Source organism: Urocitellus parryii, chromosome 11 (assembly GCF_045843805.1).
Source record: "Urocitellus parryii isolate mUroPar1 chromosome 11, mUroPar1.hap1, whole genome shotgun sequence".
Classification (NCBI taxonomy): Eukaryota; Metazoa; Chordata; class Mammalia; order Rodentia; family Sciuridae; genus Urocitellus; species Urocitellus parryii.
The window spans coordinates 22948996-22972565 of NC_135541.1; the positions used below are offsets into that span (position 1 = coordinate 22948996).

General features: G+C 40.1%; 1 protein-coding gene across 1 annotated transcript; it reads right to left on the minus strand.

Moving 5' to 3' along the window:
• Positions 1-5025: 5025 nt before the first annotated feature.
• On the minus strand, positions 5026-22379 carry Snip1 (Smad nuclear interacting protein 1). Its single transcript, XM_026393432.2, has 4 exons — positions 22114-22379; positions 21122-21224; positions 9529-10127; positions 5026-8509 (listed from the first exon to the last, which is right to left on the minus strand). Exons 1-4 carry the CDS (start codon positions 22335-22337, stop codon positions 8242-8244), a joined length of 1194 nt encoding a protein of 397 aa, XP_026249217.2. The 5' UTR covers positions 22338-22379; the 3' UTR covers positions 5026-8241.
• Between the last annotated feature and the right edge of the window lie 1191 nt (positions 22380-23570).

Here is a 23570-nt window from a genome sequence, read left to right on the forward strand (position 1 = left end):
CTTTTGTCTTCCCCTCTTATCACTTCCTTAGTTCATTCAGGCCCTCCCTATTTGGGCCCCCATTTTCCAAAAGTCTCACACCTCTATCTTTGGCCCCATCCAGTCCCTTATCCGGAGTGGTGCCAGGATGATCTTCCAAAAACAAATGTGATGTCCCTCCCTTGGGTAAGGTTTTTAACACAAATGGGGGCCAGAACTACCTTGTTCAAGATCTTTCCTCTACATTCGTAAACTGTGCCACCTTGGCAAGGACTAAACTTATCTCAACTCCCTTATTATAGAACATACATGATACTGTAAGGAATAAATCGCTTGATGTATGTAAGGGGCTTGGCAAATAAAAAGGATCATGTATTAGTTTTTATCATTAGGTCCAATATTGTTAACGTTGGCCCCATCTAACTTCTCCAGCCCCGTTCTGAATATTTTGCAATTTTGCAACAGGTCTAGGTGGGATTCTATTTTCCTCCCTTGCATGGAAGTTCTTGGGTTTCCTTAATCTTTTTTTTTTTTTTTTTTTTTTTAAAAGAGAGAGTGAGAGAGGCCCGGGTTTCCTTAATCTTGAAGTTGGTATCTTTCATCAATCCTGGAAAATTCTGTCATTTTTCTTCAAATGCCTATTCATTTTTATCTCCCCTGTAATTCAGACATAAGAATTTTTTTTTTTTTTAACCAACTGTCTGCATTTTCTTTTTGTCTCTCTGATATAACAGTCTGGATAATTTGTTTTGTGTCAGTACAATACAACCTGGCATCTTGCTGGTCTCCCTTATTAATTCTGTAGTGTATGTGTGTGTGTGTGTTGTGTGTTTGTTCCTTGGCATTTTTTTTTTCCCTGTAGAGTCATTTCATCTGCAAATAGGAAGTTGATTTTTTTTTCCCTTTCCAGTCTGAATGCTCTTTATTTTCCTTTCTGCCTTATTACGCTGAGTAGGAGGACTTTTATATGTACTAAGAGTGATAAAGGTGGACATATTTGCCTTGTTCTTTTTCAAAGGGGAAAAGCAGTTTTTCACCATGAAGTATGTTAGCTGTTTAGGTTTTGTAGATGCTCTTTATCAAGGCCAGAAAGTTCTATATGCCTGGAATCACGAATTACCATTGAATATTATCAAGGTTTTTTTTTCCTGAATCAGTTGGCATGATCATGTTATTTTTCTTCTGTAGCCTGTTGATACAATGGGTTACAGATTTTTCTTTGTGGGGTACTGCAGATTGAACCCATGACCTCACATATGCTAGGCAAGCCCTCTACCACTGAGCCACATCCCCAGCCCTTTTTGTGGCAGGGTCTGGTTAAGTTGCCCAGGCTGGCCTCACATTTGAGATCCTCCTGCCTCAGCCTACCAACTACCTGGGATTATGGTGGCATGTTTTCCTGTGTTTTAAGAAATATAACTGTGAGCTGGGCATGGTGGCTCACATGTGTAATCCCAGCTGCTTGGGAGGCTGAGGCAGGAGGATCGAGAGTTCAAAACAGTCTCAGCAATGGACTCAGTGAGACCGTCTCTAAATAAAATACAAAATAGGGCTGGAGATATGGCTCAGTGGCTGAGTGCCCCTAAGTTCAATCCTCGATACCCCACCCCCCCAAAAAATAAAATAAAAATAACTGTGTCTCTGGGGAAAGAATATAGAAATAATTAGATTAGAAAATCCATTCTTCTAGAAAGTAATTTCATTTATTTCTATCAGATATCCAAGACACTAACAATACAGAAACATAGCTTGAGTATTCCTAAATTCCTGAGTTGTAAATCCTTAAGAAGATTTTATTCCTGACCTACTCTTTTACTCTGAAAGGTGTATGGTATGCCAGTTTTTGTTTAAAAATGAAACATTAGACTTCCCATTATATGTGGACTTTGGGTTTTGATTTCTGTCCCACTCAATGTGAAGTCTGATTTGCTAGAATCAAACATGGTTTTCCTTTAGGTCAAATGTGGTTTACATGGCTAGGGTTGAGCAGCAGTGTAGCTCAGTGGTTGAGTACTTACCTAGCATACACCATACCCTCAATGTGATCTCCAACATTGCATCCGTACTCCATTTCTTTCTGGATTCTTGTTTATCTTTATTTTCTTTTTTCTTTTTTGGTTCTGGGGATCAAACACAGGTATGCTTAACCAAAAGGCACATCCCCAACCCTTAAAAAAGACAGGGCCTCAAACTTGTGATCCTCCTGCCTCAGCCTCCTGAGTTGCTGGGATTACAGACATGGGCCACTACACCTGGCTTTATCTTCACTTTTGACTGTTAACTTTGTGTTTGCTACCAGGGATCAAACCCAGGGTTTCCCACATGCTAGATAAGCACTCTACCACTAAGCTACATCCCCAGTTTTTTTGTTTTTTGTTTTGTTTTGTTTTGGAGACAGGGTCTGGCCTCAGCCTCCTGAGTTGCTAGATTATATGCATCACCATGCCTAGTTTGACTGATAACTTTTTACTAATTTGTCTGCTCTTGGAATCATCAAGAACTTTTTCTGTTCATATTCTACCTTTAAGTTTTTGCAGGTGGGTTCATCAAAATAATGTAGTTCCATTGTGAAAAGAAACCAGAAGTCTCACTACCTCAATTCCCCAACTGAACTTCAAGTTTTCCCAAAGCCTCCTTTAGCATTTCTAGTGCCATTGCTTGGCTTGTTCTGTGTAACTCCTCATTCTTCTATTCATAAGGCTCCCTTAACCCCAGCTTTTCACTTAAACAATCCCCAATGTGTCGTCCATCTATTGATGTATATGGCTGACTCTATGGCTCTGCAAGGGCCAGCCTTTGTACATCTTAACGCTAAAGGTCTAGCTACTTGGGATACTGAGATTCACTCATTTGAACCCAGGAGTTGAAGAGCAGGCTGGGAAACATACCAAAAGCCCATCTCAGAAAGAAAAGAGTGTTTGAATAATACCAGTACTGCCTACCATTGTATGACCTTAACCTTCTATGCCTCAGTTTTCCCATTTGCAAAATGGAACTATGGTTGAAGTCTGCCTCATCTGAGTTATGAAGATGAATTAAGAGTACATATGAGAGTTAGTCCATGCTTAGCTCTGTACTTATTCATAGAAAGTGCTCCTCAATCCCAGCCAGCTTTATTATTAAAGTCTCAATTGATAGCACTTCTTCCACACTCAATTACTGAAAACTTTTATGAATCAACAAGATCATTTCCAAGTAGCTCCAGCTGTGACTTGGTGATGCAAGTTTGGGGGTGACTTCTCTACCCCCAGAAGTCCCATCTAATCTGATTTCCTTGAGATCCCTGTGAAATGGGCAGCTTAATGAATCATCTGTCTTCTTTTTATGAAGTTCTGCAGTTGGAAACCAACAGTCCAGAGGAAAGATGACTTGAACCAGGACTGCATGATTTCTCACTATCATTATGGAACTTGAGGCAAACAATGTATAGAATCCTTTCCAAAATCCCCCACTGTGGGTGTTGCTCCCTAGACTGTTCAGGCTTCTTCAGTAGTCCAAAATCAGCCTGTCCTCTAATGCATATTTCAGATTCCATCTGTTAGTTCAGCTTTGAATCACTGTGACCAAAAGACCTGACAAAAACAACTTAGAGGAAGAAAAGTTTATTTTAGTCCAGTCTATGGTCAGTTCACTGCATAGCCCTAGGCCATAGGTGAGGCAAAGCATCATGGTAGAGAGGGCGTGGCAGAAGAAAGCTGATCAGTTCTTGACAGCTAGGAAGCAAAGAGAACTTGCAAGCAAGGAGCCAGAGATAATATAACCCCCAAAGGCATGTACCCAGTGACCTACTTCCTCCAGCCACATCCTACTTGCCTACAGTTACCATCCATTAAAATTATTAATCCAGCCCAGTGTGGTGGCACATGCTTGTAATCCCAGCGGCTTGGGAGGCTGAGACAAGAGGATTGCCAGTTCAAAGCCAGCCTCAGCAATGGCGAGGCACTACGCAACTCAGCGAGACCCTATCTTTACATAAAATACAAAATAGGATTGGGATTGTGGCTCAGTGGTTAAGTGCCTCTGAGTTCATCCCTCGTACCAAAAATATATATTCATATATACTAATCCAGCAAATGGTTTAACCCACTGATTAGTTATCTCTCATAATTGAATGATTTCACCTCTGAACATCCCTGCACACAAGCTTTCAGGGAATAACTCATATCCAAACCACACATCATCTCTTCTACAAGATGCAGTTCACCTTCAAATTTTTGCTCCCTATGTCTGACTCATAGTGATAAACCAACTGCTAGCACACTATGCGTCTGCTGATGGGAAATTCACTCAGTATAAACAAATTCACTTCTATTTTTTTAATGAAAAAACCACTTTTTACTTTTTTTTTACGTATTTTTGCAGTGCTGAAGATCAAGGTATGTGCCACCACACAGAGCTGGATTAATAATTTTAATGGATGGTAACTGTAGGCAAGTAGGATGTGGCTGGAGGAAGTAGGTCACTGGATACATGCCCTTGGGGGTTATATTATCCCTGGCTCCTTGCTAGGAGTGCTAGGCAAGTGCTCTACCACTGAACTACATCCCCAGCCCTTTTAAATTTTTAAAATTAACATACTGTGGAATACCACCAAGCACAGTGGTACACACAGCAATTTAGGGAGACCCTGTCTCAAAAAAAAAAAAAAATCGACATGCCACCATAAAATGTGCTTGTGGGGGAAGGGAAATCTCAAAAAGAGTTTTTAAGCAACTGTCTTTTTAAAGTGTTTCCCATTTGATAAATACACTGTAGCTTTAAGATCCATAATTTTAATTTAAACCAAGTAGCCTTTTCACTTGATATAAACTCACATAACCAGAACATTATTACATTATTTCTTAAATAGGCATTGCTGACATTGTGTGCCACATTTAGACTCTAATTAACAGGACATTTTGTTCCTCAGATCCACAACTCATTCTCACAACAGGAAGGATGTTAAAAAATATAACTACCTGTGCAGCATATCAAAGGATACTCAACCTGAAATACATATTTAAGTTCTAAGTTCTTTAAAACTAAGCTATTGTATACTAACACACTCAAAACAATAAAAATTTTTCTTAAAAGTTTATCATTATCCTGGTTACTTCTGCTTCATCTCATCACCAGCACACAATAAAGTAATATAAAGTTACATCACCAATGGCACTTAATGAGCTATCCTTTGTCAATAATAGAATGAGTGAGTGGGTTAGAGTTGCTAGAAGACTGATGGGAGCTGGGCACTGTGGCACACTTCCATGAACTCAGCAATTTGAGGGCTGAGGTAGTATTAAGTTCTAGGCCAGCCTTAGCAACTTAATGAGTGAGATCCTATGGACATAGCTCAGTGGTAGAGGCCCCTGGGCTCAATCCCAGGTACTAGAAAGGAAAAGAAAATAAGAGGCCCAATGGGGAAAATCTGAAGATTTTGTCTCATACCTCCACAGAATTGCGGATGACCACAGAAGACTTGGGGGAGGGGCTCAGAAGCAAAGGGCTGTTTTGCATGTAGCTTTGATTTTGACAACAATGATTCACAGAAAAGCCAGCCCCAGAGGAGAAAGAATGAAGCAGCAGCAAATAGCCACGATGAACAGGAGTTTCTAGGTTCTGGAGACAGTGTTTTTCTTTTCTTTCTTTTTCTTTAGAAATAGAGAGTGAAACCAGGGACACTTTATCTCTGAGCTATATCCCTACCCCTTTTTTATTTTGAGACAGGGTCTCACTAAATTGCTTGGGGCCTTGAAAAATTGCTGAGGCTTTCCTCAAACTTACAAACTTCCTGCCTCAGCCTCCCTAGTCACTGGTATTTTCAGGTATGAGCCACCACGTTCAGCAAGGAAGGGAAAAATACCTTAATTTAGGAAGTTATTCCTCCACTAAAGCAGAAGTTCACTATATAATTGGAACCTCTTTTTAAATAATGCAGGCAAAGCAGCCTATCACAGTGCCCACAAGGAAGGTGTTTTGAAGCCAAGTTCAAGGCTACCAAGGAGCAATTTTAGCAATAAACACCAAATAAAGGGGCCCTGGAGTAAGATTATCAGACTACTACCTAATCCCAGAAAGAAAACCTATCTGGGTCAAGAGGAAAAAAAGTTTTTTTAATATTTACTTTTTAGGTGTAGATGGACACAACACAATGCTTTTATTTTTATGTGGTGCTGAGGATCAAACTCCGGTCCCGCCCATGCTAGGCGTGCGCTCTACCGCTGAGCCACAATTCCAGCCCCAAGAGAAAAATTAATCAAAACAGAATCTACTTTTAAGACATGCACATATGTATTACCTGACATATGGCACTAAGTAGCAATTGTAGGGGCCAGTGTAAAACACATGGGATGTGAAGTAGCAATTGTCATTCCCTTGGTTGCTGTAGTTTTCCTTAATCTTACCTTTCATCTAATTGGCCTTATTAAGTGGTCACTCTTCAAAGGGAATCTTTCAATTTCTTTTGAATAAACACTAGTCAGAGCTGCCCCTCCCTGCTCTAGCCAAACTTTACCCCTGAGTACACCTGCATATGTGATACCATAATGTAAAAACAGTGGAAAAGAAGAGAATCTAACTCAACAGCAGCCTAAGTTTCAACCTAGGAGAGTCAAGAGCAGCACTGAGTGAGCTGTATCTCCTTTTGCCCAGCACCCCTACCACGTGAGGACGAAATGGTAGAGATGGTGTTTCACTGTGTGAAAGGCCAATTACACCTAACCTGCCTTAAGTTCTGAATACTCTAGGATGCAAAAACCCTTCACTGCCAGTTCAGAAAAGCACCGTTGCTTCAAGGTAACCAATATTCACTCACTGTGATCTGAAGACTGGATTCCAGGGCAGATGTAGGTCCTCTCTTCACTAGTTCCTGGTCTCTCTCAGTGGCACTCAACAAGACTACCTATTTTTACCTTAAAAACACTGGATACAAAGACTCCTTCAGCAGCAAACATACCTATATACACACAGCCCTCTATGCTAGGAAAGTATTACCCTTTGAAATGTGGCTATATTTACAAATTTTATTTTTTATCCCAAAAATACATATAAACAAAAACCTGCTCTTCAAATGCAGGGAGGCCTTTGCCTATCATGTGGTATTACATTTATATCACAAAACATTGTCTTATGAAAATTGGTACACAGCTCTTTAACACAATTTGTATATATATATATATATATGTATATATATATGTATATACATACATACACACATACACACACACACACACACACACACAAACTATATGTAAGTAGTTAAAAGACTTTTTTCCTACTTACACATAGTCCTCTGGTAGAAAATTTGGAAACTGGACAGTCCCCTTGATTTCCAGACTTGGATGGTAAATACAACCTTTGAACAATTTTTTTAAGGATGAAATGTGTAGAAACATGTAAGCTACACAATCTCCTTTAGACATATATACATGTTGTTAGAATAAGGATCCTGCCACATTAGCAACAGTGTTATTACTCAAAGGGGAAAAAAAAGGGGAAATAACATTTGAACAAAAAGGCAAACTTTAGAACAGACAAGATGATCAAAATTGTTATATACATGTTCTATAAAGAAATCAGGAATTTTCTCTTAAGAAACAGATCCACAATGCATTTCAGCCTCTCATGATATTAAATCAGCACCCGTTGGTAGTAGCCATGATCTTCCTGTACAGTCATGTACTTAAGCAGGTGCCATAAAGCATCTGTTTAAGTTAAACAGTCACTAATGAGGTCACACGGTAAACCCCCTCCTCTCCCACCCCCCAAAAAAGCTAAGTGCAAAATCAACTTCTATGACTCAAGAGCTCAACCAGGTCAAAGCTTTGGTGGAGGCTGTTTTGGTGACAACCAAAGCTTATTAAGATTCTGTTTAGAGGTTTGCCCCCAAACAAAAACTCCTGATCCACAAAGCTTAACAACTAAATAAATAATAAAGTAACTATACAAAGAGAACAAGCCATGACTCCCCTTCAAATAAGGGTTAGTTTCCTAGGCAGCAGTTCTGAAAGCACCAACTAAAGCCACAATGCTTCTACTAAAACGACGTGTTGTAATCGGTGAGACTCTTCTGAAAACAAATGGCACAGACACGTGGCTGATGTGCCACAGGAAAAAGTTCAACAAAATCTAAGTCAGTGTTCTTACACTGTAAAATAAGCTGGTCAGCAACACAGGAAAGACTTAAGGCAATAAAAGGCATTACAGAGAGCACCACCGTGCTCTTTGAGGCAATCCTAAAGTCTTCCAAGAAGGAAAAATGTCTCAATGGTTTGGTTAAGTTTGCTAGCTGTCAGACACTATTTCCTCCTCCTCCTCGTCATCCTCATCTTCCTTTCTGTCTAGTTCAGAGGTATCTGATGACTCATGAAGCAAGACATACTCTCTGCTGCTGAATCCAAATTTAAGCACATCCTTTTCTTTCAGTTCATAATATCTCTGTGGCTCAATGCGCTTGTTGTTCAAGAAGGTTCCATTGCCTGAGCCAAGGTCAATGATGTAGGGCTTCACCCTTCGGCCAACTGTGCCATCAGCACGGGTGTATTCCACAAGCCTAGCAAGAGAGAAAGGAGACAGCCTATGAGGAAAATCCTGCCTCGGATCATCTAGCCTTCTCTAGAGCTAATGATGTCAATAAATTGGCTGAAACATGATTCAAGTTAAAACTTTAGGAAACTAAGGGGGAAAGCATTGCCTTGGATAGGGAAATTGGGAGCAGCTTAAATATACTTAGTACCAAGGTAAGAATGTACATTTGGGTTCATTCTTGGGGGGTAGATCAAAAGTTTGAAATGCAGAATTCAAGTCTTTTGCCATGAAAAAGAAAATTTTTCCCCTGTTGTTTCTAATCAATAAAATGCTTCTTAAACCTATATTTTGATGTTTTAGCTTCATTCCAAATGGAGAAAACCATGGCCTTGGACTTCAAAGTCAAGGGAGCCAAACTTGAGCCAGAGTTCTATTATGGCAATTATTTATTAGGAAGTCACCTGGCTTTGCTGAGCTTTAGTTTTCTCATCTGTCAGATGGAGATATTAATACTGATCCTATCTTTCTCACAGGATTGTTCTGAGAATCAAATGGTCACAGATATACTATGCAAGCTATGCAGATTTAGGTAACATATATGCCAGGCATTTTTTGGTATATTTCCATTTAAACCTCATAACAGCCCTGTAGGGAAGATGGAAACAGGCCCTGAGAGAAGCTTGCCCAGGGTCAAATACTTGTAACTGGCAATGACAGAATTTTAAATCTGGGTTTCTGATACCAGGATCAAGCTCTTCTACACATATAAGCAATTAGTAAATGTGCATTTAGATTTACAGTACTCTTTAAAATTAACATTAGGGCTGGGGACGCAGCTCAGTGGTAGAGCACTTGCCTAGCATGCATGGGGCCCTAGGTCTATTCCCAGCATGGCAGGATGCAAGGGGGAAAGGTATTTAATATTAGACACGACGGGTACTGGATTTTTCTGCAAATACATGATGCAAATCTTAGTAATCCTAACTAAGGAAGCTATTTGGCTTCTGCTGGCATTTCAGGTTCTTCCTCTGAAGGCATACCTACCGATACTGAAAGACTGCATGTTGCTTTGAACACGAGGGATGATCAATTGGAATGTCTGCAATGCGGCGATGTCGACCCAAAAGGTAGGCACTCTGTCGATGGATATACATGACTGGAAGTACCTCATCATTTTTAAAGGGGTAGAGACGCCATCGTTTTTTGGGGATACGAGCTTCTGGGGGCTCACTGTATTTAATGACTACACCCCGGAAAGTGTTGGTGTCCTCAAGAAGTGCACCAGAAAGTTCAAAGCTTGGTTTTTCTTTAGCAGGCACCTCTTTGTCTTTATTATTGCCACCAGGTCGAGGAATCACCTCCTGAGCCTCATTAGCACTGCCACTGATTTCATTCTTCTGGCGATGCTCCCGGCGCCTGGCATTATAAAACTCCCGCTCTTCCTCCTGAGCCTGCAGGTTTTGGCTGTCTCGATCCCGTCCAGAGGCCTGCCCGCTCCCAGGCCTCTCATCAGAACTTCTCCTTTGGCGGGAATGGCCCCGGTGTCTGTCTCGGTCACTGTTCCTAGCTCTCCTGTGTTCCTGTTCTGATGATTCACGGTGCTGCCGATCCTCCCGTCCTCTCCGGGGATGATCCTCCCGCTCCTAAAATTCAAAAGGACTCAATAAATCAAAGGCAGTCCACAATTTATTTTTTAAAAAGCTGCATTCAAAAAGTCATTTGTCCTCTGGATTTTGGCAGTCAGTGTGGTGGATATGTTCCCTCACAAGGCCATGCTGCTGCTCAACTACAACCCTAACAGCACAAATTCATGGCTACAGTCCCCAAATCAAGAGATTAATTCATATACAGAGAAGAAAAAGTAATACCCTCCCTTTCAGAATATGCTTAACTACAGGCAAACCTGCAGGGAAGCATATACAGAAAATGGAACAAAGAATTAAATAGCATATCCAAGATTCAAAAAAGAAAACACTACCTTTCTCTTCTACCAAAAATGAAACCATAATAGTTAATTTTTCAAAAATCCTACTTCAGCAGTAATAAAAATTACTCAATATTGAAGAATAAGCTTAAGAAACATGAAAGATAAAAGAAATCTATAAAAATGTATTAAAGACCTGAAAAAAAATGGATAAACATACCATAATTTCATGAAAAGCAAGTGTTGAAAAACAGCCTGCCAGAAAATGTTCACCACAGGTCCCATATATTAATATACAATTAAAAATAAACAGTAAGTTCAATAGAAAAATGGGCATTAAAAAAAGCAATTTTCAGATGAAATGTCTAATAAATTCTTAAAGAGATGTTTACCCTCACTAATAACCAAACAACAAAAGTTCTAAAAATAATATGAATTTTCTTAGATCAGCAAAATTAAAAAGCTCATTTAAAAAGATCATAAAAAGATAATAGCTAGTGACAAAAAAAGAAAATGGGATATCCTCAGTCACTGCTACTGCAAATGCAAACTGGTATAGCCTACTTAGGGCAATACTGCAGTATTCAATATTGATTTCACCAACCAGTAATCCAACTCACAGGAATCTATTTTATAGAAATACCAGGCAAAAATGCACAAAGATAAATATGTAAGGATGCTTACTGCAATCTTATTTGTAGTAATAAAAACTGAAGACAATAATAAAATGGTTAAATAAATTGACTATATATTCATACAAAGGGTTACTTCAGAGTTATTTAAAAAAAAAAGGAGATAGCTTGGGAGGTTGAAATAGAAAGATCCCAAGTTCAAAGCCAGCCTCAGCAACTTAGCAAGACCTGTGTAAAAAAAAAAAAAGGAGGACTGGGGATGTGGCTCAGTGGTTAAGAGCCCCTGGGTTCAATCCCCAATACCCTCCCCACCCCCAAAAGAGTATACCTAAAATAAAAGAGAAGGGGATAAGTTTCACAATATATAGAAAAATCTCCACTCATCAGGTAAGATACTTAGAGGGGTATTCCCACTACAATTCAACTAAATACCAGATAAAACATTGTTAAACTCACAGAAAGCAAGGGAAAATCTTTGGGAGGGGGATCAACTAAACATAAGCTCAAAAATTAAAAAGCACTAGACACACAAAGAAACAAGCCTATGTTTATGAGGAACAACAGAAACAACTCCTATAGATTTAAATCCCCAAGGACTTCAGACATTGTACTAGTAAGATATAGAATATAAAGCATATTTATGTATAAAAATGTTTGCAGTTGGGCATGGTGGCACATGCCTGTAATCCCAGAACTCAGGAGGCTGAGGCAAGAGTTTTACAAGTTTGAGACCAGCCTAAGCAACTCAGCTAGACCCTGTCTCAAAATAAAATAAAAACAGTTAGGGATGTAGCTCAGTGGTAGAGCACTTGCCTAGCATGCGTGAGGCCTTGAGTTTGGTGTTTTTTCCCCAACATGGGAAAGAAGGAAAAAAGGGAGGTAGGGAGGAATTACAAGTGATTAAAGTTAACAATTTTTAAACAGCCAGAAAGCCCTAGGTTCAATCCCAGCACAGGGATGGAGGTTGAGGAGAACCAGAAAATAACAACTATTGGTAAAAACACAGAAAGACTGGAACCCTTATGTACTACTGAGAGGAATGTAAAATGGTATAGCCAAACAAAATGGTGGTCTGCAAAAAATTTAAAAACCATTATATGATTCAGTAATTTCATTTCTGGGTATGTAGAAAAGAAATGATCTGGGCAGGGTGGTGCATGCCTGTATTCCCAGCAACTCAGGAGGCTGAGGCAGGATGATCTCAAATTCAAAGCCAGCCTCAGCAATTTAGGGAGGCCCTAAGCAACTTAACAAGACCCTGTCTTGTTAACCAAAAATAAAAAAGTGCTGAGGATATGGCTCAGTGGTTAAGCACCCCTGGGTTCAATCGCCGGTATTAAAAAAAAAAAAAAGAAAACAGGATCTCAAACAATTATTGGTAGGTAGGCGTGGTGGGGCACGTCTGTAATCCCAGCAGCTTGGAAGGCTGAGGCAGGAGGATCACGAGTTCATAGCCAGCCTCAGCAAAAGCAAGGTGCTAAGCAACTCAGTGAGACGCCGTCTCTAAATAAAATAAAAACATGGCTAGGGATGTGGCTCAGTGGTAGAGTGCCTCTGAGTTCAAAAGGATTGAACCAGGGGGTACAAAAAAATAATGTTATTTGTACATGTGGTTCAATCCTTTTGATTTCAGCAACATAATTCACAATACCCTAAAGGTAAAAGTAACCCACACCATCCATAGATGAATGGTCAAACAAAATGTGGTATATACACACAATGTAAGATTATTTAACCTTAAAAAGGAAATTCTGACATATGCTATAAGATGGACGAATCATGAGGATATTATTCTAAGTAAAATAAGCCAGACCCAGAACGACAAATAATACATCAGTCTCCTTATGAGAGTTGCCTGAAGTAGTTACATTTATAAAGACAGAAAGTAGAATGGTGGTTACCAGGGGCTGGGAAGAGAGAGGAATTATTGTTTAGTTGGTACAGAGTTTTACAAGATGAAAAAGAGTTCTAGAGAAGGATGATGCTGATGGCTACACAACAATAGGAATGTATTTAATACTAGTAATTGGATACTTTAAAAAGTTAAGAGTGAATTTTATATTTTTCCCAAAATTAGAATACTTAAACTGGGCAGAATGGTACACATCTGTAATCCCAGTGACTCAAGTGGCTGATGCAGGAGGATTGCAAATTTGAGGCCAGTGTGGGCAAATTAGCAAGACCTCTTCTCAAACCAAAATAAAACAGGGTGGGGGTTGTAGCTCAGTGGTACAGCACTGCTGCGTTCAAACCCCAATAGTGAAAAATAAAACATTAGGTGGGATAATGGATTTGTGGTTATCATTATTATTTTTTTAAATCCTCATCTTTTAGGGACATGTGCTTAAAATATTTACAGATGGAATGGTACATCCAGAACTTGCTTTAAAACAATCAATCCAGGGCAAAGAAGGAAGTGGATAGGAATAGACATGGTATGCTGACTACTTATAATTATTATTTTTTTTTTAATTCTTTTTTTTTTTTTAGAGAGAGAGTTATAGAGGGAGAGAGAGAGAGAATTTTTTAATATTTATTTTTTAGTTCTTGGCAGACACAACATCTTTGTTGGTACGTGGTGCTGAGGATCGAACCCGGGCCGCACACATGCCAGGCAAGCGCGCTACCGCTTGAGCCACATCCCCAGCCCTACTTATAATTATTTAAGCCAAGTGACAGACACATGAAGGTTCATTAAATATGCTTTATATTTTTCTCAATAAAAAGTTAAACAAAAATACCCAGATAAGGGCTGGGGATGTAACTCAGTGGCAGAGCATTTGCCTACACATGTTCAAAATCTTGTACCTCCAAAGGAAAAAAAAAAAAAAGGAAAAAGAAGCAAGCAGAGCTTTTAAAATCCTGAAGTGGGTAAACAAAAAGAAATTTGCCTCTAGAATGGTGATACTGTTTATAATCCCAATGACCTGGGAAGCTGAGGTGGAAGGATTACAAGTTCAAGATCAGCCTCAGCAACTAAGTAAGACTCTGACTCAAAATAATAAATAAATAAATAGGACTGTGAATATAGCTCAGTGGTAAAGCACCCAGGGTTTAATTCCCAGTACCAAAAGGGGGAAAAAAAATTGCTGTTTAGGTACATGGTAACCACACTGCAAAACATCAAAGCAAAAAGACCCTTTTTTGGGGGTCAGGGAGTTTTTTGGAAGCAAAGGAATAAAAAGAAGTCTCCCTATCATCAGGGAACAAGGAGGGTAGGGAAGGCATGGGCATAATCATTCTGATGTCCTGGTTTCCCCAGATGTTAAACATGTCCAGAGTCAAGAGGGACAGAACCCTGAACAATGTGAGCAAAGCTATGACCTCAGGAGAGGGTGAGGAGGAACTTCTGAGTACTGCAGCAAAAGGTCTCTCCCCACCCCAAGTCCTTCTCTCTACCATAAAGAGGGATCAAATGTACCCTGAATGCTCAGAGTAAGTTTCTCTGGATTTCCTAGCCTCTAAAAATAAGTATTCAGAGGTATACCCAAACACCGATCCCCCTCATACCTGCAAACATTATTCAAGGTGGTACCTGCCTTGAGTTCACCAGAACTAATCTTTTATGTTCTTTATCATTTAATTGATGATGATGATGATGTTGTAGTAGTAGTAGTAGTAGTAGTAGTACTGGGGACTGATCCCAGGAACACTTTAAAAAATGAGTTGCATCCCAAACCGTTTTTTTAATTTTTTGAGACAGGGTCTCACTAAATTGCTTAGGCTAACCTCAAACTTGCCACCTTTAGTACTGGGGACTGATCCCAGGAACACTTTAAAAAATGAGCTGTATCCCAAACCCTTTTTTAAATTTTTTGAGACAGGGTCTCACTAAATTGCTTAGGCTAACCTCAAACTTGCCACCTTTCTACCTCAGCCTCCCAAGTCACTGGGATTACAGGAACACACCCCAATACCCCATTATCCCTGATTTTAACAAGTATCAGTCACTAGCTGGGTATGGTGGTGCATGCCTGTAATCCCAGTGGTTCAGGAGGCTAATGCAAGAGAATCTCAAGTTCAAAGCCAGCCTTAGCAAGGCCTAAGCAATTTAGCAAGACCTTGACTTAACAAATAAAAAGGGCTAGGATGCAGGCCAGGGTTGTAGCTCAGAGGTAGAGCGCTTGCCTTGCATGTGTGAGGCACTGGGTTGGATCCTCAGCACCACATAAAAATAAACAAACAAAATAAAAAGAGAGCATCAACCCCATCTCCTTGCATTCTTCTTCTTTTTTCTTTTTAATAATTCTTATTATACATATATACCCACCTCCTTGCATTCTATATTCCCACAAGGCTCTATACTTCCAATACTCTGTTCAAATCCCACCCTTTTTTAACTCCTGAAACCACCGCACTGCACTATGCTCCCTAGAACATAAAGCTCAGCAAAACCTACATTCTCAATGTTTTCTCTGTTCCTTTCACCTTTTGCTCAAAGAGAACCCTCCCTCAGCTCTAAGGACAGTGCTCCCCTACAGCTCTCAAATGGCAGTAGTTCCCCCTACCCAACCCCTCCTCCTTCCTATACCATCTCTGGGCCTGGATATAAGTCAGGTATCTTCCTTGCCAATGTAATACACAACCCAAACCCTCCTCTCTACCCCCAAACCCCAGTTTTTTCTTTCTTTCTTTTGGTACTGGGGATTGAACTCAGGGACACTCAACCACCGAGCCACATCCTCAGCCCTATTTTGTATTTCATTTAGAAACAGGGTCTCACTGAGTTGCCAAGTGCCTCACCATTGCTGAGGCTGGTTTTTGAACTTGCTCCTCCTGACTCAGCCTCCGGAGCAGCTTGGATTACAGGCATGTGCTACCACGCCTGTCCCAAACCCCCAGTTCTGAATCTCACAGACGATTATCACTCACTACTCTAACCCTCTCCAACATTAGCCTCTGTGACTTGGGTAACACATAGGCAGTGAGTTCCTCTCTTCCAAGGATGCCATTTGTCTCTCCTTCACCTCAGTCACCTATTCTCTTGTCAATAGACCTTTTTCATTTCTAGCAACTTGAACCCCACTATAATCTTAATGTCAAGGAACCTTCTTTCTGGCCACCATTATTCTTTCCAGCTCACATTTTATCCCAACTCCAATGGCTCTTATCCCAGCAAGCCAATCCTTTGATTCTATCACCTATGCACAAGTCTCCCACCTCTAAACTCTCTTCTAGCCTACCATTAAGCTCCACAGCCAAGCAGTATGGTCACTCCCTTGCATGCACACTGAAATCTCTTGTCCCCATGCTGTTCTGTTGTACTCTCTTGGCAAAACCACAACCATCACCAATAAATAAATATGGCTGAAAATCAAATAAAATATCAAATCAAATCAAATCAAAATCACTCTGACTGATCCCAATATAAGAGTGACTTAGAGAGGCTGCCTTTGCTAAAAGCAGAGACTCTAAGGCTTGCAGATGCCCAATGTGTAACTAAAAGCAGGATAAAGCCTGGAATCTTTACCTTCATTATCTGTCTCCTCTATTAATTTAAACTTTGAGTAAGTTTCCTGCTGCTCTGCACATAGGCATACGAAACACTTAAGGAGTGTTCAATCCAAAACTAACAATACAAGGTTTATCATCCCTATACCTTACCTATCTTGTCCTCCTTCAAGACAGATGCAAGATTTATAGGGACAATATAGCATGCTGTTTCAGACCCCTGTAGTAGCATCTACAAGTCCTCATTCATTCCTCTACACCTCCTAAGAACAGTGGAGCCTTGCAGACACACTGTCCCATGATAAGACTGCCCCCCAAATAAGCAGGAGCAATCATATAATGGAAACCAAAATGCCCCCTTTCAGGATCACAAATCTGACAGGCAAACATACAAAGCCAGAAAATGAAGACTGCCCCATCAGGTGATAAGGACTTCTCCAGAGCCACCTCCTAGAACCAGAACAGAAAGAATGATCAACTAGACCAGAGTTAAGCAAGACTGCTTACTTATGCATACATCTTGCTCCCTGCCCCCAACTCAAGCCTCTTTTAAGGATGTTCAGCAACTACCCTATCTTTTTCTAATCCATTAATTTCCTTTAATGACTGTTTCACTCCTTCTCTCTCCTCAGTCTCCAATAACTCTTCCCCATCCCTTCCTTAGAGAGTCAGATCTTCCCTCATCTACCTATCCAACAGTACCTACACACATATATTCTATCTTCCCTCCCCCCATTCCTGGGACCAAAAATGAACTATCTGTGCTGTTATCTAAAACTAATTCCTATACCTGGGAGCTTGATCTCATTCTCTCCCATCAAGAATATTACTATAGGGGATGGGGTTGTAGCTCAGTGGTACAGCACTTGCCTAGCACACGTAAGGCACAGAGTTCAATCCCTCAGCACCACATAAAAATAAATAAAGGTACTGTGTCCATCTACAACTAAAATTAAAAAAAAAAAAATTGGACTAGGGTTGTTGCTCAGTGGTAAAGCACTTGCCCTGCACATGTAAGGCACTGGGTTTGATCCTCAGCACCACATAAGAATAATTTTTTTAAAAAATAAAGTTATTCCGGGTGCAGTGGTTCACACCTGTAACCCAGTGGCTCAGGAAGCTGAGGCAGTTATTTAAAAAAAAAAAAAAAATTCCTTTTTAGCTTTTTTATGGGGTGCTGGAGATCAAACCCTGGGCTTTGTGCATGCGAGGCAAGCGCTCTACCAACTGAGCTATATTCCCAGCCCCTAAGACTTCCTTTAAAAAAAAAAAAAAAAAAAAATATATATATATATATATATATATATATTATTTTAAACCAGGTGTGGTGGCATATACCTGTAATCGCAGCAACTGGGTGGGGAGTCAGAGGCAGGAAAATTACAAATTTGAGGCCAGCTTGGGCAACTCAGCAAGACCCTGCCTCAATGGACTTAAATATAGAATTTTAAGAAAAAACATCTAGTTAGTGCCTGTGTTCAGGACCTGCTAAAAGAAATTGCTTAAAATTATAATTTTAATAATATTTCAAATACTCAGAGGAAATATATCCAGAAAATTAATTTTATTATTGAAAAATAATTTTATTATTATCCCACCAGCAATGCAAAAAACTTATAAGATGTGAATATTTAATCATTGGTTTATTTATTTATGAGAAAATTTAAATATTTGCAGTACTTTAAAAAATTATACTTTAGAAGAGAATTGCTTTCATTTTCTCACAATTATGTAGGAAATTTGAAAAGAAAAAAAATAGAATTTAAGTTCTATTGTCCACAATACCTTCTGTTTAAAACTTGAATATTATCTCCTATTCCTTATTTGAAGTCCAATAAATGACACCCTTAGCCTTGATAAGCTTTGAAGACAACTCATACTTTAGGGGTCTCAGTGGTGGTATTGCTGCATTTATATTAAATAGCAAATATGTCTGATGGATTTTTCAATCATCTAAGTGGTAATGTTGCTCCTAATCAAAAGCTGTCATGGATGGTCTTTCTCCATGACATCTAACTTTATGTTGCAGGCTTACATTGCTTTTCAGGGCAGCTGGTTATTGGGTTGTTGCAAGTACACCAAGTATCCAGAGAATATTTATGGCCTTATATTGTAAACTCAGATAGTTGGACAACAATTCTTCTTGCATGTCATCCTTTTGTGGTAGCTTCAATTTCCCATTCCAGAAAGTACATTCTTTAAAAGTTATTTAATGAGGACCTCTTAGTGATAAACACTATCATGTGTGTTGGAAAAAGTGCCACTGTCTTAAAATGTAGCCTCCCTTGGAAGAAAATGCTGAGTTATTATTTATTACCTTTAGTTCCTTAATAATACTTAAAGCAGAAACTGTAAATTATAAAGATATGTCTATTTTACTGCTACTGTCTTTGTGGGTTGATGCGCTTATTCCTTTATGGTCAGTTTTTATTTGCTTCTCAGTTTTCAAAATCTGTTTTTCTACATGTGTGTAGTTGTATAAAAGAATCACTTTTTTTAACTTTTTTTTTTTTGAGAGAGAGAGAGAATTTTATTTATTTTTTAGTTTTTTTTTTTCCAGTGGACACAACATCTTTGTATGTGATGCTGAGGATCGAACCTGGGCTGCACTCATGCCAGGCGAGCGCGCTACCACTTGAGCCAAGTCCCCAGCCCCTGTTTTTATTTTTGATAAATCTGTTTCTAGTATGTCTTAAAAAAAAGAAAAAGAAAAAATATATAGTAGGAAATCTTCAGGATCTAGAGTTAGGCAAAAAGTTATGACTGCTATTCAGGAGATTGACTCCATGTTCAAGGCTAGCCTGGGCAACTTGCTGAGATCCTGTCTCAAAAATTCATGTAGCTCAGTGGTAGAATACTTGCCTCGCTTGAACAAGGCCCTGGATTCAACCCCAGAACTGCCCCTAAAAAGGGGGCATGGGCAGAGAAATTGGATCACTCATACATTGCTGGTGGGAATGTAAAATGGTACAGCCACAAAATTAATATATTAAAGTTCCAAGACCACAATACTCAGATTGTAACCATTTTTTGAAGATGAGGCCTGGAAATACATGATTAAGTTAAACTGTATTTCATAATAATTAACAAACTATTTAACTCCATGAGTTAAATAAAGATAAAACTGTGAAAGTGGGTGTGGTTAAACAGTAGGCGTGGCTATAAAATTGGATCAGGTGGGTCCCTGATCCAATATGGCTGGTGTCCTTTTTAAGGATAGACAACATGGGCTGGAGATATACCTCAGTTGGTAGAGTGCTTGCCTCCCAGGCACAAGACCCTGGGTTCAATCCCCAGCAACGCACACACACACAAAGAAAAAAAAAAAAAAAACAGACAACAGGTAAGTCTGTGCAGAAGAAAGGTTGTGTGAGGACACATCAAGAAGGCAGCCATCTGTAAACCAAGGAGAAAAGTCTCAGAATAAACTAAATCTGCTGACCTTAATCTAGGACTTCTGGCTTGCAGAACAATGAGAAAATAAATCCATTATTTAAGCCACCTAGTCTATGATATTTTTATGGCAGCCTTGGCAAATTAATAATCACTCCAGAAAAACTATTTGGCAATTCTTAAGAAATTAAAAATGCAACTACCATTCAATTCAGCAATTCACTTGTAGGCATTTAATCCAGAGAAATGAAATGTTCCCAGAAAAACCTATACACAAATGATCAGACAGCAGCTATGTGTTCAACAGCCCCAAAATGAAAAGCACCTGTTTTTTTAACAGGCAAATGGCTAAATCCATACCACTGAACACTGTTCATCAGTAAAAAGGAATGAAGAAACTACTGATGGATGCAACAACCTGAATGAAATCCAAAGAACTTTGTTGAATGAAAAAAATCTAATCTCAAAGGTCACATACCATATGATTCTATCTATGTAACACTCTCTTTTTTAAAAAATATTTTTTAGTTGTAGATGGACACAATATCTTTATTTATTTATTTTTGAATTTTTAATATTTATTTTTTAGTTTTTGGCGGACACAACATCTTTGTTTATATGTGGGCTGAGGATCAAACCCGGGCTGCATGCATGCCAGGCGAGCGCGCTACCGCTTGAGCCACATCCCCAGCCCCATATTTATTTATTTTTATGTGGTGCTGAGAATTGAACCTAGTGACTGACACACACACGCTCGCGCATAGCCCCAGCTCCTATGTAACACTCTTGAAATAACGAAAGTATAGAAATGGAAAACAGATTAGCAGCCTCCAGAAGAGATTAGAAGCCTCCTGGAGTTAAATAAAGATAAAACTGTGAAAGAAATGGGTGTGGTTACAAAAGGACAATATCAGGGTGATAGAAACATGCTGTATCTTGACTGTATCAACAAAATTCCAATTGTGATACTGCACTATAGCTCTGAAAGATTTTACTATTAGCAAAAACAAGATAGAGTACACCTTTCTATTAATTGTGACAAATATAACCAACACATGTAAATGAACAATTACTCAAAACAAAAAGCTAATTTAAAAAAACAAGCAGAAAAAAAAAAAAGCAAACACACCCAGCTTTTAGAAGCCCACTGCAGAACACACACATATACACTTTAGCTAGATGGCAAGTGATGTGACTCTAGATTTGGACAAATTATCAAAACACCCAATCCACTTACCTGCTTCACTTTGACTGTTGAGTGATGAGGACTTCGGCTTCTCTTATTCCGAGGAGACTTGCTTCTTCTCCCTGAAGTCTTGTTTTTCTTTTTGGCTGGGGACCTTTTCAGAGCATGGTACACAGGATTTTATCTCAATTTCCCTTCCCCCACATAAGTTAGCTTTAAATATCAGGCTTACCAACTAAACACAAACATCACATTTGTGAAGATCTCTGCTGAGCTCCAATGGAGTCAGAGGCTTCATTTTCCCAGCCCTGATATCTCCCTTGAGTTCCAGACACTCATATATAACAAACTGTCTACTGAACTTTCTCACTTGGGTAACATAACTCTTGGTTCTCAACCCTCAAAAACCTTTCTTCTCAGAGTCTGTGTCATCTCTCTAATTGGTACCACCATCCAGAAGCTGCTCTTGGCCTCTCTGTTTTTTTCCTCACCACCAACACCCTGCCTTCCCCAATAATCACAAGTCCTGTGCTCTGCCTCCTCCTTAACACTCTATCTGCTTCAATCACTAGACTCCAAATACATTTTTCCCCCTAGCTTCTAAGACAATGACAATTCTACTTTAAGTTCTTTGCCCATGTTGTTTCCCCTGCCAAGATTCTGGATCAATCCTATCAATCTTTTGGGGCAGGTAACTGGAAAGACACCACCTGCACTCCATTCTTGTGCAGATGGGGAGACATTCAACTCGGACGACCAGTGCTACCCGCTGGGCCGTACTGTACTAAGTGCTGGGGACACAAGAATGAAGGGGCGGGATCCTGCCCGTAATAAACTTTGGACTCTCAACATCCAGCTACAATGCAAGTGACCGGTGCTGGAGTAAACATTCTTTAATACGGGCACCTTGGGGTCACTCCCAACGTCTCAGCATTAAGCCCAGGCCGCTGCGCTCGGCATTCGAGGCCTATTTCTGACGTTAGCTCTGCCTTCCTTTCTCCATCAGCTCGACCTAAGGTCCACTCGGGCTGCTTCCCACGTACCGGCTAACTCCTCGGGCTCGGTTCCCACGGTGGCCGGGGCGGCCGGCCTCGCCGGGCGGCGGGGACGGGCTGCCGCCGGAGAAGTCCGAACGGCGGTGGATTGGAGGCGCGGCTTCCGGGCTGAGGCGCTCCTGCTTCACCACCACCGTCGCTGCCGCCACCACGTCCCCATCCCGGTGCCTTCGCCGGCTTCCTCGCTCCCTCTCGCTCTTCATCTCCTTCATTCTGCGAGTTTGGTTGAGCGAAAGAAAAAATAGGTCCGTTAAGCTCTTCTCCCTGAAGGAAATGACGAATTTGGCCACCGAACTTCCGCTTCCGGGTACGCACTCTCCCAGAAGCCCTCGCGGCGGAGAAGCTGAGCACGTGACGATTCCTTCTTGGGCGGGACCGCAATTGGCCCATCTCGGGAGGCGGGAATTTTAAGTTTCAAAAGCAAACTTGTGACTACTTCATGGGTAGACCTTGGCGCTCCACCTCCAAGTTACACCCCCAGCCCTTTATATTTCATAACGAAAACTTAACTGTCAGCATATAATTGTTGGCACAGTTTTAAAGGCTTAGTAAATTTTGGCCACTGTTATTATTTCTGTTTCTACGTTTGAAATTCATTATAATCAATAAAGCTGTTTCTACTCTTGGGGGGGGGGGAGCAAACTTCTGAGTTTTTTCACTTTCCAAGGCTTTTTGTTGCTCCGTTATTAGTAATTGTAAATGGAGATAATCCAAATGCATGGCAATAGTGAATCATTTAGTCGATTATTGGATGGATTGTGGTTATTAGTATATTATTTGCAAACAATGGCAAATAAAAAAAATTTAATTTTGTGACAGGGGATCGAAACTAGGATCTCGCGCATACTGGGGAAGCTCTACCACTGAGCTACCCCCCTAACCCTAAAACCTGACTTTTAGACGAAAAAGCAGGATACAAAATTGTGCTTAAACTGCGATTACTTTGGCATTTGGAAATATGAAGGAATGAAGAGATTGAAATGCAATCATATGTGGTAGCACATGAGCAAATCACTAGCATATTTTCCCTCTATTTCCTCAACTTTATGTGAAACTGTCATTTCTCCATTTATTTATTTACTTTTTTCAGTATTGGGGACTGAACTCAGGGCCTCGTGTATGCAAGGCAAACATTCTACCCCTCAGTTACACCCCCAGCACTATTTTAAAAAAATACTTTTTAGTTGTTGTTGGACTTTTATTCTATTTATTTGTATGTGGTGCTGAGAATCTAACTCAGTGCCTCACGCATGCTAGGCAAGGGCGCTTATCACTGAGCCCAACCCCAGCCCCCTCAGCACTTTTTATTCTTTATTTTCAGACATGGTTTAAATTGCTTAGGGCCTCGCTAATTTGGTGGGGCTGGCCTCGAACGCACGGCTCCATTTAATTTTAAAAAATACTTTTTTAAACCTGGAAATACTCGATGTCTTCTTCGGAAATCG